This window comes from Pogona vitticeps, chromosome 3, assembly GCF_051106095.1.
Source record: "Pogona vitticeps strain Pit_001003342236 chromosome 3, PviZW2.1, whole genome shotgun sequence".
NCBI classification, from domain to species: Eukaryota; Metazoa; Chordata; class Lepidosauria; order Squamata; family Agamidae; genus Pogona; species Pogona vitticeps.
The window spans coordinates 3,850,624-3,878,378 of NC_135785.1; the positions used below are offsets into that span (position 1 = coordinate 3,850,624).

General features: G+C 47.5%; 1 protein-coding gene across 6 annotated transcripts in view; it reads right to left on the minus strand.

Moving 5' to 3' along the window:
* Positions 1 to 5,970: 5,970 nt before the first annotated feature.
* Positions 5,971 to 27,755, minus strand: part of RUBCN (rubicon autophagy regulator) — a 47,949-nt gene continuing 26,164 nt past the window's right edge. For 5 of the 6 annotated variants that reach the window (XM_078389710.1, XM_078389711.1, XM_078389709.1 and 2 more), the window contains 14 exons: positions 27,508 to 27,603; positions 26,929 to 27,044; positions 25,412 to 25,607; positions 24,337 to 24,438; positions 23,599 to 23,673; positions 20,712 to 20,772; positions 18,826 to 18,958; positions 15,917 to 16,062; positions 15,342 to 15,406; positions 14,589 to 14,827; positions 13,376 to 13,437; positions 12,636 to 12,789; positions 11,193 to 11,286; positions 5,971 to 9,774 (listed from right to left, as the gene is read on the minus strand). In XM_078389710.1, the coding sequence (XP_078245836.1) occupies positions 9,611 to 9,774; positions 11,193 to 11,286; positions 12,636 to 12,789; positions 13,376 to 13,437; positions 14,589 to 14,827; positions 15,342 to 15,406; positions 15,917 to 16,062; positions 18,826 to 18,958; positions 20,712 to 20,772; positions 23,599 to 23,673; positions 24,337 to 24,438; positions 25,412 to 25,607; positions 26,929 to 27,044; positions 27,508 to 27,603 (1,703 nt within the window). In that variant the 3' untranslated portion in view covers positions 5,971 to 9,610. The remainder of the gene's footprint in view (positions 9,775 to 11,192; positions 11,287 to 12,635; positions 12,790 to 13,375; positions 13,438 to 14,588; positions 14,828 to 15,341; positions 15,407 to 15,916; positions 16,063 to 18,825; positions 18,959 to 20,711; positions 20,773 to 23,598; positions 23,674 to 24,336; positions 24,439 to 25,411; positions 25,608 to 26,928; positions 27,045 to 27,507; positions 27,604 to 27,755) is intronic. The other variant, XM_078389712.1, reaches the window with a different exon arrangement.

A 27,755-nucleotide genomic window follows, 5' to 3' on the forward strand; every position in this document is an offset into this window, starting at 1 on the left:
GATTGTGCTTATGAATTGTTCCAGAAGTCAACTGTAATCAATAAACCTGTTCTATTAAAAAGTCAGTACTGAATGGACCTTCGTCTTTGCTAAGTGAAATAAGTTGGTAAAGGAGATCAACTGGTGGGAGCGTGTGAAGAGAGAGGTTTCGATTTGCCTTCGTGAGCTCTGTGTTTGGAGAGACAAAACGGGCCACGAGGGGCGAACGCCGCAGTCAGTCACTAAGGAAAGATACAATAGCATTTTTCAAAGAATTGAAAAGTAATCTTACACAGGAGAGGCAGGATCTGTTCTCGGTCATTCCAGAGTGCAGCACATGTCATAATGGGCTCAATTTACAGCGAGCCAGATTTCAGCTGAAGATCAGGAAAAAACTTCCTAACTGTTAGAGCAGTACGACGGTGGAACCAGTGACCCGAGGAGTTGGTGAGTGCTCCAACCCTCACCTGGCAGATCTGCTCGGATGGTATTCCTGCCTTGAGCAGGGGGTTGGACTCGAGGGCCTTATAGGCCCCTTCTATCTCAATTATTCTGTGATTCTATGAAAAGTCTGAGTGAAGAGAAAAGTCTTCACCTGCTTGCAGAAGGAGAGCAAAAATGGGGCCAGCCTGGACTCCTGTGGTTGGGAGTTCCAGAGTCTGGGAGCAGCCACAGAGAAGGCCCTCTCCGGTGTCGCCCCAAAGTTGCCATCGTCTGTGGTGAAGTCGCTTCTTGGGTTTGCCGAACCTATGATTTAGGGATCTCCAAAAGATCCCATCGCTGAGAGCCCTGCTCAACTCATCTTCCAAACTCAAGACTAGTGGGATGTCTAGTGGGTTGCTTAAATCTTAAACTGTTTACCTTCCTGGTGGTGCCTACAAAACTCACCACTTTGCATTGTGAATGAAAGAATATTTTTCCTGTCAGATTTCTTTCCCATCCAGCTTTCCCTGGCATAGTCTGAGCCGAGAAACAGATCTTGAGAGTGTTTTAAAACTCTGCTTCATAGTTTTTGTCTACCCAGTGTGGTGTTCTGACTTCATTGCACATAACAGATATAGTTTCATATTTTACTTAGTACATCGTTAATCATTTGTGGATTTTAAATAGTTTTGTAAGCTGGTTTGGATCCCACACTAGGTGCAGCATAGATATAAAACAAAACAAAACAAAATGGCCCATAATTAGAGCTAGAAGCACATTTATGTTGCAGAGTGATGATTGAGGCTTTCTTTCCGTATTCCTGAAATCCGACTTCAGAGCAATCCTGTTCTTAAATCCTGAAGGCCAGTCACCAAACACAAGTGCCTAAGTTCAGAAGTGAGACGAGTTTGTACTGCAAGACACAAAGACTCACATTAGCCAAGAAATCTCCTCCAGTGACGTGTTAGCTCTAAGGTCTGTTTTTTGGCCAGAATGACCTTGATGATGGTCTTTGTAACACTTCCATTTTCTTCATGGTCTTTTCTAGTCCTTTTGTGTCTGCCTGTCCCAACCTGAACAATCTCTGGAACGATCAGCAGGAAAAGAGGAAGACCAAATACTTATATTGGAAGCCGCCTAGAGTGGTCCGGTGGACCAGATAGGCGGGGTACTAAATAAATAAATAAATAAATAAATAAATAAATAAATAAATAAATAAATAAATAAATAAATAAATAAATAAATAAATAAATAAATAAATAAATAAATAAATAAATAAATACAAGCTGGACTGACTCCCTAAAGGAAGCCACAGGCTTGAGTCTACAAGAGCTGAGCTGTTGAGGACCGGGTCATTTTGGAGATCAGTCATCGTAGGGTTGCCATAAGTCGGGGGCAACTTGGCAGCACATAAAAAGGACAATAACATGCCACTGCCTGTTGGCCATTACTCAGATTTCTCACCTGCAGCTCTGTCCATCTCTTAATTTTGTTGTTGTTTAGTCGTTAAGTGGTGTCCAACTCTTCATGGACCAGAGCACGCCAGGCCCTCCTGTCTTCCACGGCCTCCCGGAGTTGGGTCAAATTCATGTTGGTCTCTTTGATGACCTTGTCCATCCATCTCATCCTCTGTTGTCCCCTTCTCTCTCCTCTTGCCTTCACACTTTCCCAACATCAGGGTCTTTTCCAGGGAGTCTCTTCTTCTCATGAGATGGCCAAAGTATTGGACCCTCAGCTTCAGGATCTGTCCTTCCAGTGAGCACTCAGGGTTGATTTCCTTCAGAAAGGAGAGGTTTGTTCTCCTTGCAGTCTGGGGGACTCTCAAAAGCCTCCTCCAGCACCACAATTCAAAAGCGTCAGTTCTTCAGCAGTCAGCCTTCTTTATGGTCCAGCTCTCACTTCCATACATCACTACAGGAAAAACCATAGCTTTGACTATGCAGACTCTTGTTGGCAAAGTGATGTCCCTGCTTTTTAAGATGATGTCGAGGTTTGTCATCGCTATCCTCCCAAGAAGCAGGTGTCTTTTAGTTTCGTGGCTGCTGTCACCATCTGCATTCATTGTGGAGCCCATGAAGTAAAATGCATCACCGCTTCCATATCTTCCGCTTCTATTTGCCAGGGGGTGATGGGACCAGTGGCCATGATCCTAATTTTTTTTTATGTTGAGCTTCAGACCATTTTTGGCTCTCTCCTATTTCACCCTCATTAAGAGGTTCTTTAATTCCTTCTCACTTTCTGCCGTCAGTGTCGTATCATCTGCATATCGGAGGTTGTTGATATTTCTTCCGGCAATCTTGATTCCAGCTTGGGATTCCTCCAGTCCGGCCTTTCGCATGATGTATTCTGCATATAAGTTAAATTAGCTGGGGGACAATATACAGCCTTGTCGAACTCCTTTCCCAATTTTAAACCAATCAGTTGTTCCATATCCAGTTCTAACTGTTGCTTCCTGTGAAGCCAAGGTGATGAAACGGAGGCTTTAAGAAAACACTTTGGGTACCTTAAAAAACACACACTTTGAGCACCTTATTAGAAGACGGGACTTAGTGGGAAAGACAGTAATGCTGGGAAAAGTTGAAGGCAGCAGGAAAAGAGGGAAGCCCAACACGAGATGGATCGACTCAATAGAAGAAGGCAGAGCCTTGAGTTTGCAAGGCACTTAGGAGGTCACTCATTCATGGAGTCACCGTTAAGTGGGAGGCACTTTGACAGCCCAAAATAAACAAAAGGAAAAGAGAGTCCTGTTTACATGCAGCCTCAGAGCACAAAGAGCTCCTGTGCAGCCGGTGGGGAACCTTTGGCTCTTGCTGCCTTTGCATCTGACCTACGACCTCACCTGAATCATGTGCCCCTCCAGGACAGTAGAAAAGCATCAGATCCTAAAAGGTCCCTTTTGTGAATGGGATCCCTTCTTCCCCTAAGTCTCAAGGCTGTTGGGAACAAGGTGGGAAATGAATCTGTAACTGTGCATGACGGAGGCTGAGCGTGGGAGGCAGTGAATGGGAACGGAATGGATGTTCTCCGTCTTGTGTTGGCCGCCGCCCCATGGTCTGTGCTCACCACCACCTCTGTCCCAAGGGCTCAGAGCATCCTCCCTCCATGCAGGGTGTCCCAGTATAGATGACATGGGCATTCATTTTTTCCTAGTGGTGGTGGTGCCTCTGCAGGGACCTGCACACACCCTCAGGAACTTGTGCATGAGCTTCATCATCATACACATTATCCTTTACATCATTGGCATGGGCAGATGGGCCCAGGTCAGCATGTTTATCTTCTGGAGCAAGCATGTCCTGCATGGATTAAAGGGGTGGGGGTGTTAAGATGGAGATGATTTGCTAATACAGTGGTACCCCGCATAGCGACGATAATCCGTTCCCAAAAAAATCATAGCTTTACGGATTCGTTGCTGTGCGGGGCAAAAAAGCCCATAGGAACGCATTAAAACACGTTTAATGCATTCCTATGGGCAAAAAACTCACTGTTATGCAGAAATCCTTCATACGGCTGCCATTTTCGCTGCCTGGTAAGCGAGGAAAGGGCGCAAAAACACTGCAGATGGCCATTTTTTTAAACCCGGTGGCCATTTTGGAACAGCTGATCAGCTGTTTTAAAAAAATTGTTATGCGAAAATTGGTAAACAAAGCGCATACCGGTCATCGCAAAGCGATGTTTACCTATTTAAAACATTGTTATCACTATGCGGATTCGTTGTCAAACGAATCCCTCGTTATGCGGGACACCACTGTAATGGACTGACTCACCTAATAATAGTTGAGTGCACATACGAACCTATACTCTAGTTATCATTAGCCGTTTTTCATGTCTTTTTTTCCAGACTCATAGGAGCATGAAACTTTCTCTGTTTTTTTAATTTAAAAAAATTCCACACCTCTGAGAGAGCCATGCTCAGCATCTGATAACAGCAGTCAGAGGGATTTTTTTAAAAAAAATGATTTTGTGGAATTTTGTAGCCCTGCTTCTAAGAGGTATCAGGACGGCAGGCCTTTTTCATTTTCTGAAGGTCATGTTCGAATGGAGTCCAAAAATAGAATTGTAGAGCTTTTGTCTAGCCAGATGTTTAGATCTACAATGCCCATCAGCCCCTCTCAGCATGTCTAGTAGGAAGCCGTCATGGGAGTTGTAGTTCTGAAATTTCTAGGAAGGCTAAAGGCTTACTTTTGACTCAGAAAACAAAACGCAGCTACGAAAGAGTTTATCTGACATTTCCCTTCACTCTTCTGGGCGGGAGAAGGAGCGAAATCCTGGACCCCTTTCCATTTGGCTTTGTAATTCTGCACATCCTATAAAGACCCAAAAATGTAGAGGGAGATACCCATTAAGAGTTTAAGTCTGCCCTGTTGTGTAGGTGGTTGTCTGGCCCACGCCCTTAGCATGCTTTGCAATTCAAGTTACTCCACGTTTGCTAGCGCGCTCGCAAAGGGAACAACACCAGCGTCCAATCCTTTACTTTACTTTTTACTTTTATTGAATTTATACCCCGCCCCTCTAGACAAAGTCTTCTTTTCTGTGTCTTGTTTTCTCTCCACTAGGCTGCATGTGGTCCATCTGCGGGACACACAACCACGGCTGGACCGAACGGGCCGTTTTCGGCAAGATCCGCTACATGAACTACACCGGCTGCAAGAGGAAGTTCGTCGTTGGCCAGTTTGAACGCAAATACAACCCCCGCAAGCTTGCCTAGTAGCCAGTGTAAGGCCGCGGGGGGGGGGCTTTTAGTCTCGACGACCATATAGAAGGCTTACTTTCCCCCTTCCTAAAACATTGAGAGAGAGAGAGAGAGAGAGAGACAAAATCAGGTCCCATCCCTTGATCTCAGGTCGTCCTGCCTTGGCCCATCAAGCAGATTGACCTGGAATAGGCTCAAGAGTGGGGCAGGTTGGGGGGTTTCCTCAAAGGAGAGCCTCCCCTTCTCTGAATTTTTATGGGGAGCTCCTCGTTCTCCAACGAGCAGCGGCCTCTGCTCTTCCCGATTTGGAAGGGGCGTGAGTACTTGGAATGAGGCCAGGGAGACCTGCTTGAAACCGTTGGCTGAGCTTTGGCATCCTTCCCCATCTCTCTCCACTGAACACAAGATACCAGAAAAAAACTATGATGCCCTTTAAGGACTTGGCTACCTGTCAGAACACCTCGGGTCATCCGCACCCCCCAGTCTTTGATGTCATGGATCGTCCCTCCAAGGGAGGCCCCAGAAGTCCTCAACCTGAGGCCGGGCCTTCTAGGTCGTAGCCTCCCCATGCTGAAACTCTTCCTGATGGGGTCCCATTGCCCCCCACCCTCCTGAGCTTTCAGAAGTAAATTAAAAACCTAGCTTCTCACCCAGGCCTTTACAAACACACACCCTTTGTAATATAAATTCTGTAGTCATTTTACATCAGCCCACGGTTCATCATTCTGAATCTTGGGATATCTGCTAAACCAGAGGTTTTTAAGAAGGGTTTTTATTTTTATATATTATTTTCATTGTTTGCATATTCATGTGACTTTTTGGAAGCTGCCCAGAGTAGTGGATAAGTCTTAAGAAGCAAATAAAGCAAAAGAACAGTATAATTATTAATGTAGTTTATTATGGACGGGATTTCCATTATTACGCTGTGTGCAAACCACCGCAGCAGATGGAAGGGGGTGGGGAGACAGTTTCAACAACACTAACACTGGTTTTACACACATACGATGTACAACAATACGGATGGCAAGCCTTCGGCGAAACTGTCGCAGACCCCCAGACCTGACCGCAGCGTCATCAGCGTTTCGCACTCCGGCTCAACTCTTCCGCTGGGACGCACTTCCTCCCTTCTTGGGCCTTCCGAGCCACTCCAGAAAGGACTCTGAAGAACATTCACGTAAAACAAAACGCCAAACTATCCATCTGCTGGCTTTTCCTGAAATCAAAATCAGTGCTTCTGGAAAACAGCTATGAAACAGGGCCTTGGAGTGCAAAAAGTGCGTACAAAAAAACTCAACATGCCCAGGCTCTTGGAGAAATCGTCCCCTGAGAGGCGGCATCCTGGAGGGAACCAACGGGATGGGGTTCTGTTTGGATTAACTCTCTTTTGTTTTATGGCATGAGATCCTCGAACGAGGCAGGGTCACGCCATGTGGGATGCTGGCCCCACTGCCCCCAGTCTCATCCAACCCCCAGAAAGGCGGGCTAGCCCCATTTATTTCAGAGAGGGGAAGCGGCCATGAGCCCCTCTCCTAACCGGATCACACCTGCAAAAGGAACCACACGCTCACTTCCTCCTCCCGCCTCCAAACAAATTCAAGATTTTTATTTGACACCCCCCCATAATGAATGTCCTAGGTACTGCGGTCACGAAACAGGTAGAATGGAAACTTCTTAAGAAGTGAGTGGGGTGGCAGAGAGGGAAGCATTAGTGCAGAAAATATGCAAGCTGATCATACTTTCTGGCAGAAAGGGACGCTTATGAACCTGGTTAGGAGATGTTAGCAAATCCAAGCTTCTCAAGTGAAGTGAGGGCAAGGGAAAGGAGCCGGAGAGCAAGGATCGGATGGACCACACAGCGGCAACCTTTTCACATTTGCGTTTTTGCCAGTGCAGACCCGGCCCGGGGGGGGGGATGTAACCTGGAAGCCAGTTCCATTCACACGTATTTCTGTTTCCACGGGAGTAAAACGAGAGGCAACTGTAGGGGTGACAGACCTATGGGAGCAGGGGTCCCCTTGTGTGGCATAGGAAATCCCACATTTGGAGTGAGCCGATGGATAACAGCCTTGCAGCCAAATACTGAATGAGAAACCATCTCAAGAGAATTTCCAACCCCAAAAGGCATCCAAAGAATTCAACTTAACAGGTCCACCCAAGTGACCTCTCTCACCAAACAAGGCCACCTGTTTATCTGAGTTCCCACCTCCCTGTTCCTTTGCTCCTTCATTCTTTCATTCTAGCGCGCTTTCTCCGCTTGCTTGCAAACAGGTTTAAAGAGAAACCACATTCCTGAACATTTCGAAGCCAATTGCGTGAGGATTTTCTTTCTGAAACCAGCACAGCCTCTGAAGTATTCCACGTATACCATTCCTGGGAGCGACACATACCGCCGGTGCTTCAAACCCATCAGAAGCACCGAAGGCCAAGGTTCTGGGCCAGAGACCACTAATTAGGTCAGTGAAATTAAAGTCAGTCCAAGCCACAGAGAAGCACCAGAATCTTCCCGTGTTGCACTTAACAGATAGTGGGGAAGAACAGCTTCCTGGCCCTACAAAAACCTTAAAACTAACAATTTTGTAGCTTGAAAAAAGACAAGAAAAGCAAGGGGGGAAGTGTAAACATTTCTCACTGCCGCAAAGCGAAAGACCCGGTCCTTTTCACTCTGCAAATGCCTGTCCACTGCATGTCAGCTGGATTTCAGTCACTGCTTTTCTTAAGAAGACCCAACAGAGTTGTTTCTTTCTTTCTTTCTTTTAAATCGGTGCAAATCCCTCCTTGCCCCCATGAGTCTTAAAATCAGGTCTTGCCATCTGTGCCAAAAAAGAAAGCACATGTGAAGCAATTTTGGGAAGAGTCTGCTTCCGAACCTCCGCTTTCAGTCAACTATGCCAGAAGGCCCTCAATCCTTCCTGGCCCGACAGAAATACTCAGGACAACATGGCGTGTTGTTCCCACCTCCAGACAATGCACTGACCCTTACACACATGCACAAGCCACCTGCTCCTTCATGACAGGTTGTGGGCTGCCCATGAAAGCCTCCTGCTGCCTTGGCAAGCCACGATGCAAGGAACTCCTGGCTAGCTTGCAAAACAGCAACACAAACGAGGACTCTCGGAGTGGGGTGGTGGTGGCCACCTGCATTAGACACAGCCTAACATGCTTTGCTAAGATGTTAGGGGCACCGCTGGAAGCAGGGAGGGAAAACAAGCTCCATCCACGAGCCTGATCCGGAAAAGATTTATTTCCAGGGCCTCCTCTGCTTTGTTCTCTCCTTGCCCTGAACCTGCAGGCACGTGGTCCGTTTCAGGGCACCAGGCAGACATCTGTGAGCTCAGAACGGGCTGACAAGGGGGCACGACAGGGCTTTCCTTAGAAGGAAGACAGCAGGCAAGCAGCAGAGGGTGACGGGCAACTCGTAGGAAATTCCAGCACACAGGAGGGAGGGTCAGGCACACACAACACTACAAACCTCAATGGTGAGTGAGTGAGAAGGTGGCCAAGCTATGCCCAAGGGAAAGCAGGCTTGCTCAAAAGGGGGGGTGGGGAGGTGTGGAGAGACCCTTTATCCATTCCCTGCGCTTACTCCTAGGGGTTGCAGGCCCATGGACTGACCAGACAGAAAGGAAAACACAACTCCTGCCAAGACAAGCAGCCTGGAAGGGTATGGTGTTGTCGGCTGCAAGTTCCACTGGCTTGAAAGATGCATTCCAGCGACAGAGGGAGGAGGAGAGACGGGGATGAGAAAAGAGAGAAGGAAGTGTTGCAAGAGGAGGAGGAGTGTGAGAGAACGTGTGTTTTCATTGGCAGACCATTTTACAAAAGGTGGTTGGCAACATAGCCTGCGAAGCCATCTGGTTACTGGGACGCTGTTGCTTCTTCCATCTGTTTTTTTTTCCCCTCCAATGGCAAGGTAATTCCCAATATAACAGAAACACACCTTCTCTGGCTTCCCCATCGATATCTCAGGCACAAAATGAGAGCTGGAGCAGAGAGGATCAGCAGCAAAGTTACAGGCAGTGGTTCTGGCCAACCAGCCATTCAAACAGAAGTGGCCCCTTTCTGGCAAATGGCAGCCAACAGTGAGCAGAACAATTCAAGTGGGGTTTCCTCCCCACATCAGGAGAGCCTTGGTACCTCCAAGAGAGAGAGAGAGCTCAGCCCCTCCACCCCGGCACACCCAGTGTCAGCTTCTCCCAGACGGTGGAACAGGAAACAGGTTCAGGCACTCGACCCTGGCACTCGGACAAAAGGCAGCCACTCTCCTTTTTAGCGGGGGTAGCCCAGCTTCGCTGTGTAGTGCATCGAACCCGGGTGGCAGGAAGAGCAAGCAAACCAGCCTCTCCCCCCAGTTCTGCAGCCCAGACGGAATGAAATACCAAATCTCCCCGGCCAAGTGCAAAAAAAGAGCCTTAGGGGGTTTCTCCATCGCATTGGCCTGCTAGCCACGGGCAAGTCAGTTTTGGTTCAGAGTCAAGTCCAGTCCCTGGAGGCAAAGGCCAGGCATCGAAAGGTAGTCTGTCACGTGGCCGCTCCTGCCTCTGCCTCCTCTTGTCCGTCTTCGTAGTCCGAGAGCTCAGCTTCCATGCTCTGTCTTGCCAGCAGCTCCCTCCGGGCTTGAAGCCGCTCACACTTGGGGCAGGGGCCTGAACGGAAGCAGGTCTTGTGATAGCAGGCTCTGCATTCTGCAGGGAAGAAAGGAACCAACTTTCAGCACACCGATGACAAAAAAAATCCAAGTTCTAAAAGCAAGTCTGGAAAAAGCAGAGGGCTACAGCAAGCTTCCAAAATGAAGCAGAAAAGTCAGGCCGGGTGGCAGGATCTTTAGGGCTCAGATGGCCGAAGTGTGGCCACCAGCCTCACTTCAGGCAGATGACCGACAGAAACTGGTCCCCTCCTGCAAATCTCATCCACTTAGGGTTCTGATTCCATCCATCCTCAGTTACTACGGACGATCAACATCTTTTCATAGAAAAGAGAGAAAAAGTGCCCCCCTTGCCTTAGGGACATTAGTGGAAGCCGCAGATGCTCAAGGCATACTGGGATATCTTGTCACAGAAACGGTTTATGAAATCTGTGGCCTTTATGCCTGCACTTTCTACAGTGCAACAATATGTTCCTCTCTGAGCCTGTGCGATGCAACCAGAACTAAACTAGTTGAACAGCTACCCCCACCCCACTCACCCCCAGAATCTTGGAAGTCATAACCCTTTGAGGGGAAAGATTTAAAGTTTTGTGATGGGACGCCCTGAACACAGACCATGCCAACCTTCCCAGGGATAAGCCGTGACCCTATTAAGAGAGGCTGTATATCTCTATGTACTGTATTTTTCTGTGTATAAGACTATACTTTTGTCTAAAATCTTTAGACTAAAAATTGAGGTTGTCTTATACATGGAAGTAAGCTGAGGAGAAAAAAACAAGTGAAGGAGAAAACAGGGATCAAAGTGATCAATCCAACAGTGCTTTGATCCCTGCTTTCCCCTCCACTTGCTAAGCCTTAGCAAAAGGAAAACAGGGACCAAAGTGCTGCAGGATTGCTTTGATCCCTGCTTTCCCCTCTGCTTGCTAAGTGCCATGGGGCTTAGCAAAAGGAGGGGGGAAAGGATCAAAGCAATCCCATGGCTGTATAAGGGGGAAAGGGATCAAAATGATCGTGCAGCCGTGGAATTGCTTTGACGCCTTTCCCCCTCCTTTTGCTAAGCCACACAGGGCTTAGCACAAAGGGAGAAAGCAGGGATCAAAGCCATCCTGCAGCACTTTGATCCTTTTTACCCTACATTTGCTAAGCCCCACTTAGATTTCTTAATTTTGGGTTAGAAAAGTGTGGGATGTCTCATACACAGAAAAATACGGTAATGCCAAGGACAGACATGAAGGCCAGAACTGAATGCACTTCCTAGAAGCCCTTTCCTGGACACAGATGGAAGGAGAACACTAGGCTAGCTAGACTTCTGGTTTTTGCTCGTTTTACACCACAACTGACACTCGCTTCCTCTGCCACTTTTTTCCAAAACTCACCTAAAAATGTCATTATTCTCCTTCTGCCATCAATCCAGATGTCTTAGCACCTAGTCAGCAGGCTCCTTGTTTGCTAGCTTACCTTCACACGTCCTGCACTTATTCAGCTCGAAGGGGAAGATGATGTCCTCCTCGTTCTGGCAGAACTCGCAGATGAAGCCCTTGGCTTGGCACAACTGGGAAAACCAAGGAGCAAAGGAGAGTGAGGGAGGGGAGGATGGCGAAAGCGGCAGATGCCCTCACGGGCCCCTCGTCCAGAATGAGAGTAGGCCGGCATCCTGCCCTAGGGCAGTGGTTCCCCAACCTTGGGCCTCCAGAGGTTTTAGGACTACAACTCCCAGAAGCCTTCACCACCACCTCTACTGGCCAGGATTTCTGGGAGTCACAGTCCAAGAACCTCTGGAGGCCCAAAGTTGGGGACCACTGCCCTAGGGGACAAGCCTCTCTCGCTCTTGCGCCTCACCGGCTCACAGTAGAGAGACCACTCTCTGCCAATTTGCTGGTACAAGGGACTCCTTCCCTGCCTCTCGCTTGCCCTCCAAAAAGAGGAAAAGATTCCAAGGAAATGTTTCTTTTCCCTCCCTTCACCATGAGCCCAGATGACAGCAGGACTTCCAGCCTGCATCAGCGTCTCCCAGTGACCTTTCCTGGGTGGGTGGGTTGAAGAATCTTCCTTGATTTGCCCTCCCTGGCTCAACTGGGGCTTTGCCTGGGCCAGGCATTTCTCAACTGGAGAGGGCACAGGGGAACCTGAAGTGCAGGAAGTCACCAGGACAGCAGGACTAAGCAACATAACAGGATTCCAGCCTGTGATATACATTATATATGCTAAGCAGAATAGGGGAGTAGCCAATGGATATGAATAAGCTGAAACATTTTCAAGCATGCCAGCCAGGGCCATTCATTCCTGCCACTTCCACCCACCTCCTGTAGTCCTCCATACCACCTCCCCATTATTCAGGAGGGTCCCCCAAAAACTTCAGAGGCAGTTATGTCGGAGGCACCATGCTTAGAGGGGAACTGGTGACAATCAGGACCCCTGCCTTGCCTTATGCAACTCACAGAAGCACAATGGACTGATAGGGCCTCCCCTCCCCCAACTTTCTTCCATAGCTTGGGACGTGTGTCTAAAATAAATTGAATCTGTATCGCTCTAACCACCATTCCTAGAGTTCTGTGCTGGTTGCGGCAGAGAGTGAGAAGTCTCAACCTTGCTTTAAGCATGCATGTTGGACAGAGAGGCCTCAAGACATGAAGGCCAGAACATGTTCCATAACCAATGGCTGCAACATCTTAAAACGGCTCAGCCAGTGATGCATCCGGAGGACGTTCAGTGGTCTCGAGGCCTACAAAGCCCTGGGAAGGGCTCAGATGAACAATCCCAGCATACAACGTGACTCTTCCCACCAGCCTGAAGAGCCTGGAGCTTCCTGGACATTTAGTTCGGCTGGCCCAATGGAGAAGCAGAGACGGTACGGAGGAAGGAAGTGGGGGTGGGGGAGGGGAGAAGAAGCCCATTACCTACCATGCACTTCTCCACGTGCAGGGTGCCTGCCCGGAGGAGCTCTGTTAAGCACGGCACAAGCTCGCCATTCTTCGTGGCGCTCAGATCATTTAAGGAGTAGAGGTGGAGATCTTCCGTCAAGTGGCCCGGCACAGAGTCAAAGACATCCAGAAGCCTGCAAGGACGGACCATGCCAGAGCCAAGAGGACCACAACAAAGGTATTTATGCTCTTTGTCAGACACCCTCAGCCTGCTGTCACAATACATGATACACACAATGGCTATTTGCAGGATATTCCACAGAGGCACTCTGTCAGTCATGCTCAGCGTGCTGCCTTCCCATTGCGCCTTTTCACAAAAACAGCCATTTCCCACTCATCCAGAATCCTGTGCAAAACACTCCTGTTTTGTCCCTAACACTCCAGGAAAATCTATATTTCTATCTATTTATATCCAGAGGATGTAGGCTACTCACCCAAAGCAAGGCCTGCCCATAAATGACATTTTTCCTTTCCTTTGTGGTAGGGATGGGGTGAAGTGGGGTCAGGATCTATCTATTTAAGATGCCTGCCTGATTCTCACAGTTGTGTACCAATGAAAGAACTGAAAGCAGAGAAGTAGGGAGACTGCCCACCACCCATAGCTCAAGAGGGATGAAAACGTTGCCAGCCCCACGGCGGCTTGGAATCTGTTGTCATGGCAAGAACAAGGTCCTGTGTCGTGCTTTTAAACCTGTATACATTAGTGCACATCATCCTTACCCTTTAGCAAAGCGGCAAGTCTTGAACATGTTCTTCATGTGGTACAGCTGGATTCTCAACAGCTGGGGAAAACAACCGCAAGGAAGCAAAACCTCCGTTCAGAAGAGGCATCTCCACAGACCAGTCACTTTTAAAAACCACACACCTCCCTTGCACAGCCCTCCTCCAGAGTGATTCCCAGTTTGTGCAGCTCAACAGAATGAGTGGTTACAAAAGTAAATTACAAGTCTTCATTACAGTAACAGATTATGAAAGGCCAGAAGGAACAGGCCAGGGAATTTATTTTCAATCATATTTATGCCTAGTTATGCCTAGTTTAAATAGTACCATTTTGTATTATCTAGCTCATCATGTTAGATATTGAGAAACTTATGAGCATCAAACCCTAATCTTTATTCCCATAAGGGAAGGAATGTGTTACATGTGTTATTAAAAGAATTAAAGAAAACATGTGTGAGGTGACATGGGACAGGTTACAGATAAGACATCAAAGAGAGGAGCCTAAGCATAAGACAGAAGTCAGAGGTCAGTTGTACCAGCCAGATAAGGAATCCAGATATGATCAGTGATGCATGACTACCATGTTTCCCCAAAAATAAGACATGGTCTTATATTAATTTTTGCTCCAAAAACATATTAGGGCTTATTTTCAGGGGATGTTTGATTTTTTTCATGTACAACCATCTACATTTATTCAAATATAGTCATGCCATCTTCTGGTTGCTGCACAAGGGAGGAGGGCGGGGTTTCATTAAACTAGGGCTTATTTTTTGGGGGGGGGGGTAGGGCTTATATGACGAGCATCCTGAAAAATCCTATTAGGGCTTATTTTCAGGTTAGGTCTTATTTTCCGGGAAACCGGGTAATAGGGTTTATACATGCTAATGCAAAATCTGTAAACTAACCAAGGGGAGAATGTTCATGCTACAATGGGGGAAAATCCTACATTTAGGAATTTGAAAATATAGGATGCTAGTCACATGCCTTTGCATGCAGAATGCCCATTCTCCCAAAATGGTCTACACCAGGTTACAGAAAAACTAGTTTTCTTGTCTCTTCTCTTTCTCGTGGCATTGCAATTCTGAGTCAAGAAGAATTCTCAGCCCCCACATTAAACAGCAGTTTTTGCAACACTGGAAGTATCCCTAACCACTACACCTCCTGTAGTATACAAACGGTCATCAGGGATGATTCCAGATTTGGCCTGCCTTACCCGGACTTGGTTGAGTGGCTTGATTTTTCGGTAGAGGGCAGCGTTGATGTCCTGCACGTTGAAGAGGGGGTCGCTCCAGATCTTGCTGAGCAGGTCCTTAGAAAAATTGCTGACGTAATATTTGCTGAAGTCCCACTTGCGCAGGATGCGGCTGGGGATGACCGTCTGAGCGTTCTCGTGGCAGCACTGGCAGAAGTACTTGCCCAGGTACTCGCAATAGCGCAGGCGCTTAATGTAGTCTGAGGGGCCCCCATGGGAGGGGAAGAAGGAAAGAATGAGAGAGCAGATCGAGAACTTAGCCTAGATACAGATCGTGCCAAGAACAAGACCGAGACGAGGCCAGGGGCATTTCTCAGACACACACACACACACACACACACCCGTTGCTAAAAAAGGTGGCACATATGCCTATACACATATGGAAGGCATGTGTTAAAGACATGAACCACATTGAATTAAGCTGATCATCCCCTTCTCTGTCAAAAACAAAGTGGCTCAACACACACAAGTGCACCCATACTCCAGTCCAGATTAAAAACAATCTTCCCAAATAGGGAGACTTGTTCTGTGTGTCAGCGAAAGCTGTCATTGTACCCAGCAGGCAAAGCCCCACCTGGGAATGACTAGCATTGCAGTTGGAGACGTTTGGAGAGCATCAGGTGGGGCAAAGCTGACTCAGAACAACCAATGCTGAAATCAAAGGCCCTCAGGTTTCAGGCACAGTCAGAACTCTGCCAAGCCCAGCCCTCTCACCTGGGTCGGTCCTGATACCACAACCCGCACAGCGGTAGTTCTGCTTGGCTACTGCCACTTTCCTCCTAGAAAAATACAAGTCGTGAGAAACAATACAAGTCGTGAGAAACAATTTCAATATGACAAAATCAAAACAGATGAAACGTGCACAGTGAGAAGGGGTGCGCACCTGCAGTCATTCATTTTAATTCATTGGCATGTGTTCATGGATTTCAGCCTGCAATACCATATTCAGCCACTAGCTGGCTGACTTCCCTAATCAGCACATAGCTTTGCAGTCAACAGAGTCTGTGGGAACCACAGTCTTGAACAGCTGAAGGGCCCCACACAGAGAAGATTGGAATAAATCATAGTTAGTGAGATGGACCGTTCTGATTCAGGAAAGACAACTCTTTATGTTCTTAAGAGTCCTATCTGCATCTACCTTGCAGAAAGTACTTAATTCTTCCGGGAGGGAGAGTAAAACTCCTTTGCAGGAGTGCAGGAAATCTGGCAGGAGTTCAAATGTACACAAGAGACAAAAAGGAGGAGACACACGCAAAACACTGCAGGCTTGAAACAACTTGGTTCCTTACGTGGGTGCTGGATGAACATTGAAGATGATCTGTGGCCGCGGTGGTGCCCATTCTAGGTTTCCACGGACTCGGATGCGAAGTTTGTAGATATCTGCATGTTCCCCGTCATCAGGAGAGATAGGTACTGAATCTGGAATTGGCAACAGCTGAAAGAGTGGGGGAGAACATGACAGTGACAATGTCAAGGCACAATGCAATGGTGGACCATTCTGTTCTAGAGAAAGGATGACTCAGAGGTTGACTCTCATCCTCATCACAACTCTTCTTCCCCATCCCAAACCCTCCAAAAAGGTGCAGAGACAACAAGAGAGAGATACTGTTTAACACTGAATTGCTGCTGCTTGAGGGCTGCATGGGAAACCCTGCAGTAGCCTAATGGTTATTCCACAATCATTACTCTCTACGTTTGAATCCCATCATAAGGTTTTTAAAATTTATCCCAAAGTGCTACAATCCCACCTCCTAACAAGGCACCTTGAAATTTCTGGCAGATATTCTCCTTTTGGATTTATCCATGAAATAGCAGTAGTCCATGAATTAACTGCCAATTAGAAAAATGGATACAGAAATCGGAGGACTAAAGGAGACAATACCCATAATATGGTGCATGAACTGGAAAGGAGGTCACAGACAGTAAAGCAGTCAAAACCCAGGAATATCTGCCAAGCCGCTGCAGCAGGGGTTACTTTGGGTTAGATTTCATTTGCCAAGTGGCAATGTGGCCTTTGAACTCAGCCGTTAGCACAGCAAGCAGAGCCCACCTTTAGGTGGAAATCCATTCACATCTGCAGAAAATGCAACCCGCAGAGTGACCCTCGCACAAGGCAGGACTGAGTTGCAAGACCAAGGTATATGAGAATAATTAGCTGCCAAGGGGGTGGGGGGGATGCTTGCGAGACCCCTTTGCCACACTGCCCAGGCTTCCATGCTATAGGTTGTTAAAATGTGTGGTCCTCTCTAACAACGCAGAGCAGCAGCTTTGAGCTGGCACCTACACCCCATCCACGCACACCGTCAGGGCTGTTCCATTTTCTTAACCTCAGCCAATGCACCTTCCGTAACTGCTGCCTGCCTAGCCATGTTCCCTCTGAGTTCTGCGTGCAGCATTGCATGGATCCCACACAGCCAGATGTTACTGCCTGTTTACTTCCGGCTCCCATTGTAACTGTCCGGGGGGGGGGGGTTAGGAGGAAGAGAGGCCCTGCGCAACTCTAGCAAGAATCAGAGGGAATGTTCTCTCCCCTAATATCTCAATCCCTGACATTTTGCGAAGCAAAGCATATATGCTTCCATCCTTGCTTGCGTGGCCGTAAGAGCTGGAAATACTGTATTTTTCCATGTATAAGACTATACTTTTGTCAAAAATCTTTAGACTAAAAATTGAGTGTCGTCTTATACACGGAAGCTGAGAGAAGAACAAAAACAAGTGGAGGGGAAAGCAGGGATCAAAGTGATCCTGCAGCGCTTTGATCCCTTTCCCCCTACACTTGATAAGCCTCACTTATTTTTCTTAATTTTGGATTAGAAAAGTGGGGGCATCTTATACATGGGGCATCTTATACACTGAAAAATACAGTAATTTTGTTTAAAAACTAACCCAAGATTTCAGTGCATCTGAGGATTAAACACTGTCTTTGTAGCCTGTCATGGGCTAGCGCCGCAAGACCTACAAAGATATCAGAGAGATCTTATCCAAGAGCTGTGGAACCCAGCCCAATTCCTCTTGAATCTGGGGTGCAGCCCAAAGCATGCCACCTGAACACACACATCTGCGGCCTTTTGATTTCAGGGGTTAACAGCTCAAGTTGCCACTCTTGTTTCCTCCTAATTTTTGCATCTGAGCTCAACCGACACTGCAAAACGACAAGCTTCGCACAGGGGGTGCACCCCCGGCCCCTCAGATGGGTGGTTCATCAAGGCTGTTAAGCACACACAGAAACACAAAACACTCCCTAGGCACACTCCCCTCTTTGGGACATACCAGGAGCAGCTTTTTGGAAAGCTGTCTTTTCTTATACCACTTGGGTCGCTTAAAAAGCTTTTTAAGAGAGAATCTTGGTCCCTGAAAACAAACAGCAAATGGCCCATCAGGGTGGCTCCAAGGCGTAAAAGATGCAGGGAAGAGAAACGGCTACAGAGGCACTGGATGAGACAGGCTATCCCACTGCTATGGACAGAACGGTTTCAGGGAGCCATTCCCCTGCACGGTTCTCAGCATCTTTTACTCCTGAGCTTATGTGGGAGAGCACAGAGCGACGGGTTAAAAATGCCACTGCCAACCCTCACAGCCCAGGTTAACTCCCACCTCACAGAGGAGAGTGAACTGATGGGACAGAACCCCAGAAAAAGAAAAAAAGGAAGCCGTCACAGCAGCCCATCGCTGTCCCTTAGTTAAGAGGACAATTGAACAGAGGCCGGTCTTATCCGAGGCAAGATGAAGCAAACTCCGGCTGAGGCTTAAATGGGCTCCATCCAGCAGCAAGCTCTGGACACAAGCCAGAAGAGGAGATCACAGCCCAGAAAGTACTTCTCGGCAGCTCCTGTCCATTTCACCAGGGCTTGAGCATAAAAGTCACCCAAAAGATTCCCATTCCTTCTCATACACCTCCTCCTCCTCCATGACTAGCACCTCTCACCATAATGCTGCATCACCTTGGCCATGTTTCTAACATGAAGTCTCTTGCTGTCAGGTACCGCAGAGGACAACCCATCCCCGTCAAGCCAAGGTAACCTGAGAAGATTACCTTCCCATCGGCTGGACCATGAGATGCTGCTACCTTAAGCTTTGGTGACTTGTTTCCAAGATCAGCGAACAAACCCTTGGCCGCCACTCCACAGCGGCCACTCCCAGCACCAAACCATCTGGGGGTTGGTCTAGGAGGCCCAAGTTGCCCTTGCAGAAATCCTACCTTCTGTGGGGCGTCGTGCTCCGGCACGAGCCACTCCAGTTCCGACGCCGCAGGGAGCTGCATCCCTTCAAACTGCTTCAGCAGGCCCATCGCCACAGCCTCGGCCGAGTTGGAGCTGAGGAAGGAGTGGAAGCTGGTGGGGGGAAAAAGGGGGGCAGAAATTGGTAAGGAAGCAAAACAGCTGGAACTGCTTTGGAGGTGGGCTCTCTCTCTCTCTCTCTCTCTCTGGCATTCCCATCCAATTTTATTCATTCATTCATTCATTTCGGCTTCTATCCCCCCCATCTAGACCAAGGGTCTACTCTTCTACCTTCTTCATGGCACCTTGGGGTTAACCTTCTAATTCTCATCTTCTGCTGCAATGGATAGAAATGAGTTTCGTGTGTTTTTGCTATTGTTGTTGATTTCAAGCTGCTTTGGGCCCTTTTATGAGGAGAAAGGCAGCACATAAATAACTAAACAAAGAGGCAAATGCCTTTTTGGACTGGGGGCTATGTGCTGAAGGAAAGCAGAACTGGAACTGGTTAACAGGCAGGACCTTCCTCCTCCTCCTCCTTTCCCCTTTCCATGCCAGCCCCACCCTGACTCTCCTCCACCCCCTCCCAGGGAATACCCAGGGGATGAACAGCTCACTTTTGCTAGAACAATTAACTTCCTCCTTGAAGAAAACTAGGCTTAGGCAAGGTGTATAGTGAGCGCTGTAGGTTGCCTACCCACTCTTCCAAAATAAAGCCCAATTCCACTTAATTGAATTAATTCCTCAGTTTTACTGCCTCTCTATAAATAATCTTAACACTGGCTGCTTTCCAGTTGTTAGCAGTCACTAGCCTTGTGCCTTAAATCTAATGGGCCTCAGCCTATCCTTAAGGAAAACCAAATGCAGCCTCAGGTTCTTTATCACTCTTCAGATCCTGCCCGCTTCCTGGGCCCTTCTCCCTATCAGATACAGTGGTGCCCCGCATACCGACGTTAATCCGTTCCAGGAAGAACGTCGCTAACCGGAAACATCGCTATACGGAAATGAAAACCCCTTAGGAACGCATTAAACTCCGTTTAATGCATTCCTATGGGGGGTAAACTCACCGCTAAGCGGGAATCCTCCATAGGGCCGCCATTTTCACTGCCTCGGTAAGCGAGGAATCGGCATGAAAACGCTGCGGGCGCCCATTTTCTTCATCCGGCGGCCATTCTGGAAACGCCGATCAGCTGTTTCTAAAACATCGCAATGCGAAGATCAGTAAGCGAAACGCTTACTGATCATCGCAATGCGATGTTTTACCTATTAAAACATCGCAATGCGATCGTAAAAACGATCGTAAAATCCGCATTGCTACGCAGATTCGTCGTTAAACGGTGTGCTCGTTAAGTGAGGCACCACTGTATATGACTTGCAGGTGAATTCTATCTGTATCTTAATTACTGTATTTTTTTTCTGTGTATAAGACAACCCCCACTTTTCTAACCCCAAATTAGAAAATGTGATCACTGCTTTCCCCCTCCATTTCCTAAGCCCTGCAAAAGCAGGAATCAAAAGGCTTAGGAAGTAGAGGGGGAAAGCAGCCAAGAAAGGGCTATAGGATCTCAGCCCTTTCATGGCTGCTTTCCCTCTCCACTTCCTAAGCCCCACAGGGCTGCAGGATCAAAGGGCTGCGATCCTGCAATGCTTTGATCCCTTCCCCCCTACTTCCATGTATAAGACAAGCCTCAATTTTTAGTCTAACAATTTTAGATAAAAGTACCGTCTTATACACAGAAAAAATACGGTAAATCAATCCATTTCTCCCACAGCCAACACTCCTTCCATCCTAACTCTTCTTTGCATTTTGCCCATCATACAGGAGGACCAGTGTATGGCGCCATTTCTGTGCTTCAGCGCAGATACTTACGTGCAACCAGATGCACGGAAAGACCTCTTGTTGGGGGCCACATTCTTCTTGATGTCTGCATCTAGGACACAACATGCCAGGGACAAGGGAAGAGAAATTAGATACGGCGATAACTGTGTGAGACAGACATGTCTGCGCAAGGAACTGATCTACAGCCAGAAAGGGGACGGCACTGGATTGCAGGGCAAGGCTTCATGGAGAGCATGAGCTCTAACTCTTGGTAAAACTGGTCCACTTTCAGCAGCACCTACGATCACTGCCTCAAATAATGATGTTAATGAGTATCGTTCAATATTTAAAGCAGGCTGTCTAAAGTTGGAGGCCACACATGAGGAATGGCTGGCTGAGTTGCATCAGGATAGGCAATACCCGGTCCTCAACCCAATCTGATTTGAGCCACTCCACCACAATACAGGCCGGTTGGACAGGACATGTGAGCCACTGCTTCCTAGCAGGCCTCCTCTGTTGCCATCAAGAAATGACATATTGCAGGAAAGGTTGCCAGGCAGAAAGACTGAAACAGACCCGGAAAGAAGGGGAGCTTAGCTCATCCTGCTTCTGACCTGAGTAGTACGATCCCTCTGAGCAATTCTTAACATGACCCCTCCCACTGAAATTAAGTTATTTCATAACAAAGGACTGTCTATTAGGTCCTTCAACTGGGGGCTGGGAACAGGCAGCAAGAGGTGTTTGGTCCCTTTCCCCAAAGATATCAGTGAAAGCTCCTCCCCAGCCCTCCAGAGGGAATCCGGCTGAGGATGATCACTCAGGAGGTTGAACTAAATGGACCATCAATTTGATCTTGTCCTTGACTTTGCACACCAATTTTTCAGGGGCTAAAAGCGATGCTAGCCACAAGTGTCTTGTCCTAGCCTGGGCCGCGCACCAAAGAGACTTAGAAACACAGGGAACCAATAAGACTACCATGGGGTTAGGACAGAAAGCTTACAAGCCACACAGGAGCTTAAGTCACTCGCTGCTACTCAAACACATGCATGGGAACAGAAGTTAGTCACAAGGTGTTAGTAAAAAGGTTTAGTCACTCCGCAGAAGAGAAAATAGTTCAAACATAGGCAAGTCGTGATCACTATGCAAGCCAAGTGTCACAGCCTGCCAGTTATTTAAGATCCCTGTGTTTGGGCCTTGGGTGGACTGCAAAGAGAGAAGGGACTTATAAATGAGGGATTGGATGGAGCAAAACAGAAATCTCCCAAACAGGTTCATGCAATGTGTGGAACCATCCTCTAGCGTGGATTGTGCAACCTCTCAGTAGTGACTTTCCACTTGTTACGTGAAAACCTTCCTTAGATAGGCCTTTGCCCAGTAAGACTATTTTTTAATGATCTCACGACTGTTCCTATGGACAATATTTTATCTGCTCTGTTCTTTTAATCCCACTTTTTGTGATGTTTCTTTTTTGCTTTTTAATGACATTTTGCTTCTCATTCTCCCCAATAGGTCTGTCCCTGTCTTATTTCTTGGCAGCTATTCCTCTTGTCAGCCTCACAACACATGGAAAGGAGGTGGCAGTAAATCTTTATAATAAACGAACAAGCCCCCTCCTCGCTTGCACCTGCTGCAAGATAAGGATCTTATTGTGGCCTCCTTCCCCCCCCCCCAACTTCCCTCTGCAAACCGTCATCAACTAGTTGGTGGCCAGAGATCAGGTACAAGAAAGAAACTGAAAAGGTCACCATGAATTGGCCAAACTATCTGAAGCTGGTGATCTTTGCCCTTCTCCTTCCGAGACCACAAAGGGTGTGTCCATGGGATCTCCATGGAGCTTTTTCCAGAGAGGCCGGACTGCCCCTGGACTTCCAATGGGGGAAAAGGTGCAAGAGACACACAGACTAAATGACATGAACACAGTGATGTAGCTCTGTCAAAAACAAACTGCCACGCTCCCACTTTTATGCAGAAACGACCATGTCAGGAAAGAAGGCACTACCTTTCTTCATGACAAGGCAGATTTATACCTGGATGGAACGGCTACTTTTTCTGGAACTGAAGAATATTCTGGCACATTGGCTGAGGTTGTATAGCCCAAGAACAGGTTTAACACCAAGAAAGTACTGGGCATAACGGCATTGGCTGCTAAGAAGGGTGGGTCTTCTTTTGAGTTATGTCAGGCCACTATGCATTTTAAGGAAGCAGATACTTAAGAAAAAGTACTGTACTTAAGGAACAGATACTTGAGAGAGATGAATTTCCCCCTCCAACATACCCTACAATCTGGGCCTTACACTCAAGGACATTCATGATGGGAAATTGCCACGTGTAAGCAAACTTCATCCACCTCCAGAGGTATTTATTCCACCACTCTCTCTGCCTGCTCATTGCCAGAGGCATGTGGCTGTCCACTGAAAGGGACACAATTCTGAATGACACGGATCTCACCTCAGCATAAGCCAGCTGGACCGTTTTTATCCACACCTAAAAAGCTTCTGACCCTGAGCAACGGAAGGAGATAGCTGACATGAGCCATGAAAAACTTGACTCTGCCTTCTGCTAGAAGTAATGGCTGTGATTACCTTGACAAGAACTCAACTGGGCCTTCTTGAATTTATGCACACTACCTATGGATAGCAAGGCTGGAACACAGCAGCCCTTTCGAAGGGACACTACACTCTTTTGGAAGAGTCACTTGAGATGCTTTGTGGCAGCTGAGACTGAAACCATGTTCAGCTTCCGGCTGTCTTGTGGGATTGTCTACATTTACCGTAACGTAAGGATTTAAAACAAGGGAACTCTGTAAAACAGGAACCCTACAGGAAAGCCCTGGAGTCCCATGCAGTCCATCCCAAGGGTGACCGAACTCGTTGTGCCTGCAGGAACACACAGACTAGCTGACATGGAGACAGGTGAGGCTTGGGAGTGGGGTATCTACCTGAAAACAAGGAAGCCATTGAGACCGACAGGCCATTCTTGGACATTTGAATCAGGTTAGATCCATCGTTACCATCTGCATGATACGGTGATGACAAAATATCGCATGTCAGCAGGAGGAGGAGTGGAGGGGGAGGACAAGGTCTAAGCACAACAAGAGTGAGGACCGGCAAGACCCCACCCGCCAGTGATCAAAGTCCTTGGAAATGAAACCCATGGTTTTCAAAGCTTTGCATCTTCAGGGAAGCCTTTCCCTCTCCATTATTCTCACCAGGAATCCCTGGGAATCGCACCTATTCTGGGGCCTACACTCAGGTGCGCATCCACAGCATGTGTTAGATCTTACTGTTATTCATAGAAATCAACCACCATATGCATGTGTAGTGTGCAGATCCTAGATTTCTGAATTACTAGAATTAGTGAAGACGGCTGGGAAGCCATTGTTTCCAAGATATTGGAGAACAGCTGGCAAATAGAGGGAAGAGAACTAACTGGTCTAGAGCCAGCGGTTCCCAACCTTGGGTCCCCGGACGTTCTTGGACTCCAACTCCCAGAAATACTGGTCAGGACAGCGAGCAGTGAAGGTTTCTGGGAGTTCAGAGTCCAAGAACATCTGGGGACCCACGGCTGAAAAACACTTGTCTAGACAAGCCCACAGTGTCTGTATAAAGCCGTTTTTTTTCCAGTTTGAATAACAAAAAGAAAAACACAGGATGTACCCAGCAATTCCAACTCTTACCTTTAATCTCATACTCATCCACTTCTTCTGCAGAACCTGAGTCAGACAAGCACGTCGAGTCTCGGGAACTGAAATGGGACCCGCTGTCTGTTGCCAAGAGGCCTAGAAGGGCGGTGGAATAAGAAATATATGCCTATGAAAGTTCCCCAATCAGTAAATAGGAATGACTAGAGGACAGAGCTGAGGACACTTTACAGGGCTGGCTCCAAAGTTCTTGGACGATTCCTAGAGAGTCTTCAGCTTCTCGTCAGCTGATTCCTCCTTTCCAGAACACATTTGTAGGTATAGGACGACCCTTTCACTCCCTTCGCATCTTTTTAGCTATTATTAAGAGATGGGCACAAAACGGGGGGAAATGGAAAAATGAACTGGTTCGCAGTTTGCTTTTTCAGGTTTGTGCCAGGGGGGAGGGGAACCTCCACCCCCTCTGCCGACCGACTGCTCCCTTCCCACTGACAGACCAGCCCATGGACCAACAGCTGTCTAATCCTTTATTAATTGACCCCAAATACCCTTTCCTTGGGGACATGGTGGCACTGCAGGTTAAACTGCAGAAGCCTCTGTCCTGCAAGGTCAGAAAATCAAAACCACGCGAGGGAGGGAGCTCCTGTCATTGTCCCAGCTCCTGGCAACCTAGCAGTTTGAAAGCATGTAAAAATGCAAATCGATAAATAGGCACTACCACGGTGGGAAGGTCACGACGTTCCGTATCTAGTCGCGCTAGCCACGTGACCACGGAAATGGTCTTCGGATAAACGCTGGCTCTATGGCTTGGAAATGGGGATGACCACTGCGCCCTAGAGTTGGACACGACTGGACTCAATGTCCAGGGGAGCCTTTACCTTTTACTTTACCCTTTCCTTGACCTAAGAGGTGGCCTGTCAGGCAAGAATGGACATCAATGTCTAGCAGGTGCTCTTGGGTGATTGTTATAAATGTACAGCCTCAGGGATCCCTAATAAGATAAACTTCCAGGGAGACACTTCCCTCATCCTAAGGGCAAAATAGTTAAATCAAGACTGCCTCTCACACAGCAGAGGGAGGGAGGGAGGGAGGGAGGGAAGGAGGCACTCACTGTCTGAGCCGAGGTAACTGGGGTGGAGGTGGCGGGTCCTGATCTGTAGTCGCCGGAGACGGATCTTCTGCTTCAGCTCCTGGATCTCCTTGTCACTGTCTTCCTCCTCCTCTTCCCATTGCCGGCTCATCATGTTGCACTTCATCAGCTCAATGGCAGCAATGAGGGACTCACAGATGCTGAAGTGAGCGTTTTCCTGGAGGAAGGGAAGAAAGATTGGAGCAGCACAGTGAAGAAATGGAGAAAGAGAGACTTTTCCCAGAGAAACAGGGCAAGGAGTTAATAAAGTGGCATCTTGGTTACTCCTTCAATAGTCTTCCCTTTTCAAAATCTGAGCCTGGTCAAAAACACAAACGCAAAACCTAGAACTATACCTAGCCAGCCCTGTGTGCATTTTTTAGAATTACAGAAATGGGAAGTGCATAAAAATCAGCACAAAACCTGATAAAACTCAGCCTAAGACTTTCATACATCGCTCCACTCTCCCAAACAAATTAATGTTCTGGCCCGCTATGTTGGGGGCATAAGTCTTGAGCATGAATCTTGGCTGAGATAAGTTGCCTTCTTTTTCAACAAGACTGAGTTCACAGACCCTGCATCTCTTCTATCCACGGCTGCAATAGCCCAGGAAGCTAGGTTCTCTGCTCCTTCCCTTTCCCTTTCCATCTCACACCCAAACAACAAGCAACAAGTGAGATTGTGTAGGGATGGTCTCATAGCAATATCGTAGAAATGAGACTGCTTCCAGATGGGTGGCTCATAATCACTAATTATCACTGCTCTTCCCCTGGAAATTACAAGGCGAAATCCAATTTACATTCCATGCAGCTGAAAACAACCAAGAGTTTTACATTCCAGCAAGTTTTATTTGCTGTAACTGCTTGTGGATCATGGTAGCTTGTGCCAAAATGAAGTCTGTTGATCTGTTGTTTCTTCGGAACAGAACACCATCGTTTTGAATTGGAAACCTATGTTCTTGAGGATGCTAATTTTCCTCCCTACATGTTCACCTGCATACATTCAGTCCAGGTGATGAAGGCCCACCACAACCGGTTGGGCTTTTTCAAGATCAGCACATGCTCACTACAGCTTTTGCAGCGGGGGTGGGGGGCATTTTATGGTCTAGCTCATAGTTAGCCCTAAAATGATTTTTCCAGCTATAACTCTGAAATGAAATACTAATGTACCATAGTTTGGGTAAAACGTGGCCAATGTGACCCGTGCATATAAATTCTGGGTTTTTTTAAAAAATGAAAATGTAATATGAATCTTAGTATTAAGGTGCCAGTCTGGTAGCCATTTGGAGCATACACTTTTATGGGCAACATGGAATCTGACTGACTTGAGAGTGCAAAGTCTCATTTTAATATGGAAAGAAATCTTCCTGAGAAGGAATCTCCGGGAAGCTGTCCGTGTTTGGTGAACCTCTTTTCATGCTCCGTCCTTGCTTTTTGTCATGCTGCTTCCTGCTATAGGTCAGCACACTTGTCCAAGGTTTCGCTCTTTTCTACACTTACCTTTTCCAAGTCTGCACAGCTGCCAAAATCTTGCTCTGACAAGTAACTGATCAGAGACTGGCCTTCGGAGGGCCTCCGAAACATTCCTTCTCCAGAGTGTAGATACTGCCCAGTATCTGAATGGGGGAAAGAAAAAGGGCATGGGGGAGGGAAGGAAATTCTTCAAATCCTAAGCACTTCCTCAAAAGCCAGCTTTATGAGATTTGGAGAATCAGAACCATGGCAGCAGAAGCCAATACTGTTGTGAAAGGCCTTACTCTACCACAGACTGGCTTATCTGAAGTTCACAGATCAACACTCTATATCAAAAAGGGCCAAGTAAGTGATGGAATATTAAAACTGCAATAGAATAAGGAGACAGAACTCTTAGCAACCCCCTACCCCACCTAGACTACGTTAAGTGTTTCACGGGTGATTAGGAAACTCTGATGTAGGACAGCACAGGTCCTGACTGGGTGGGGAGAGAAGCCACAACCTTTAGCAAAAAGCTTGACGGAGAGTCTACAACAGCTCGCCTCTTGAGCTCCAGCTCCCAGGTAGAGCTGTGAAACAAGGGAGACACTGTTTTACCTTACTCACCATATTCCATGTAGACAGAGTCAGGTGTGTTCCCTCGGCCGCTCTGTGCCGAGCGGGATACGTTGCCTTTGCACCCGGAAACATCTCCAGTGGATTCTAGGATAATATCGAAAACAAAGAGGTCAGTCAAGGACCTTGATCAGAATCAGTCTTCATCAGAACATCCTCAGAAATGGTTGGGGCATAATGAGGCACCATGAAAAAAGAAGAAGCCAATATAAAGAAAGGAACAGGATCGTACGGACGAA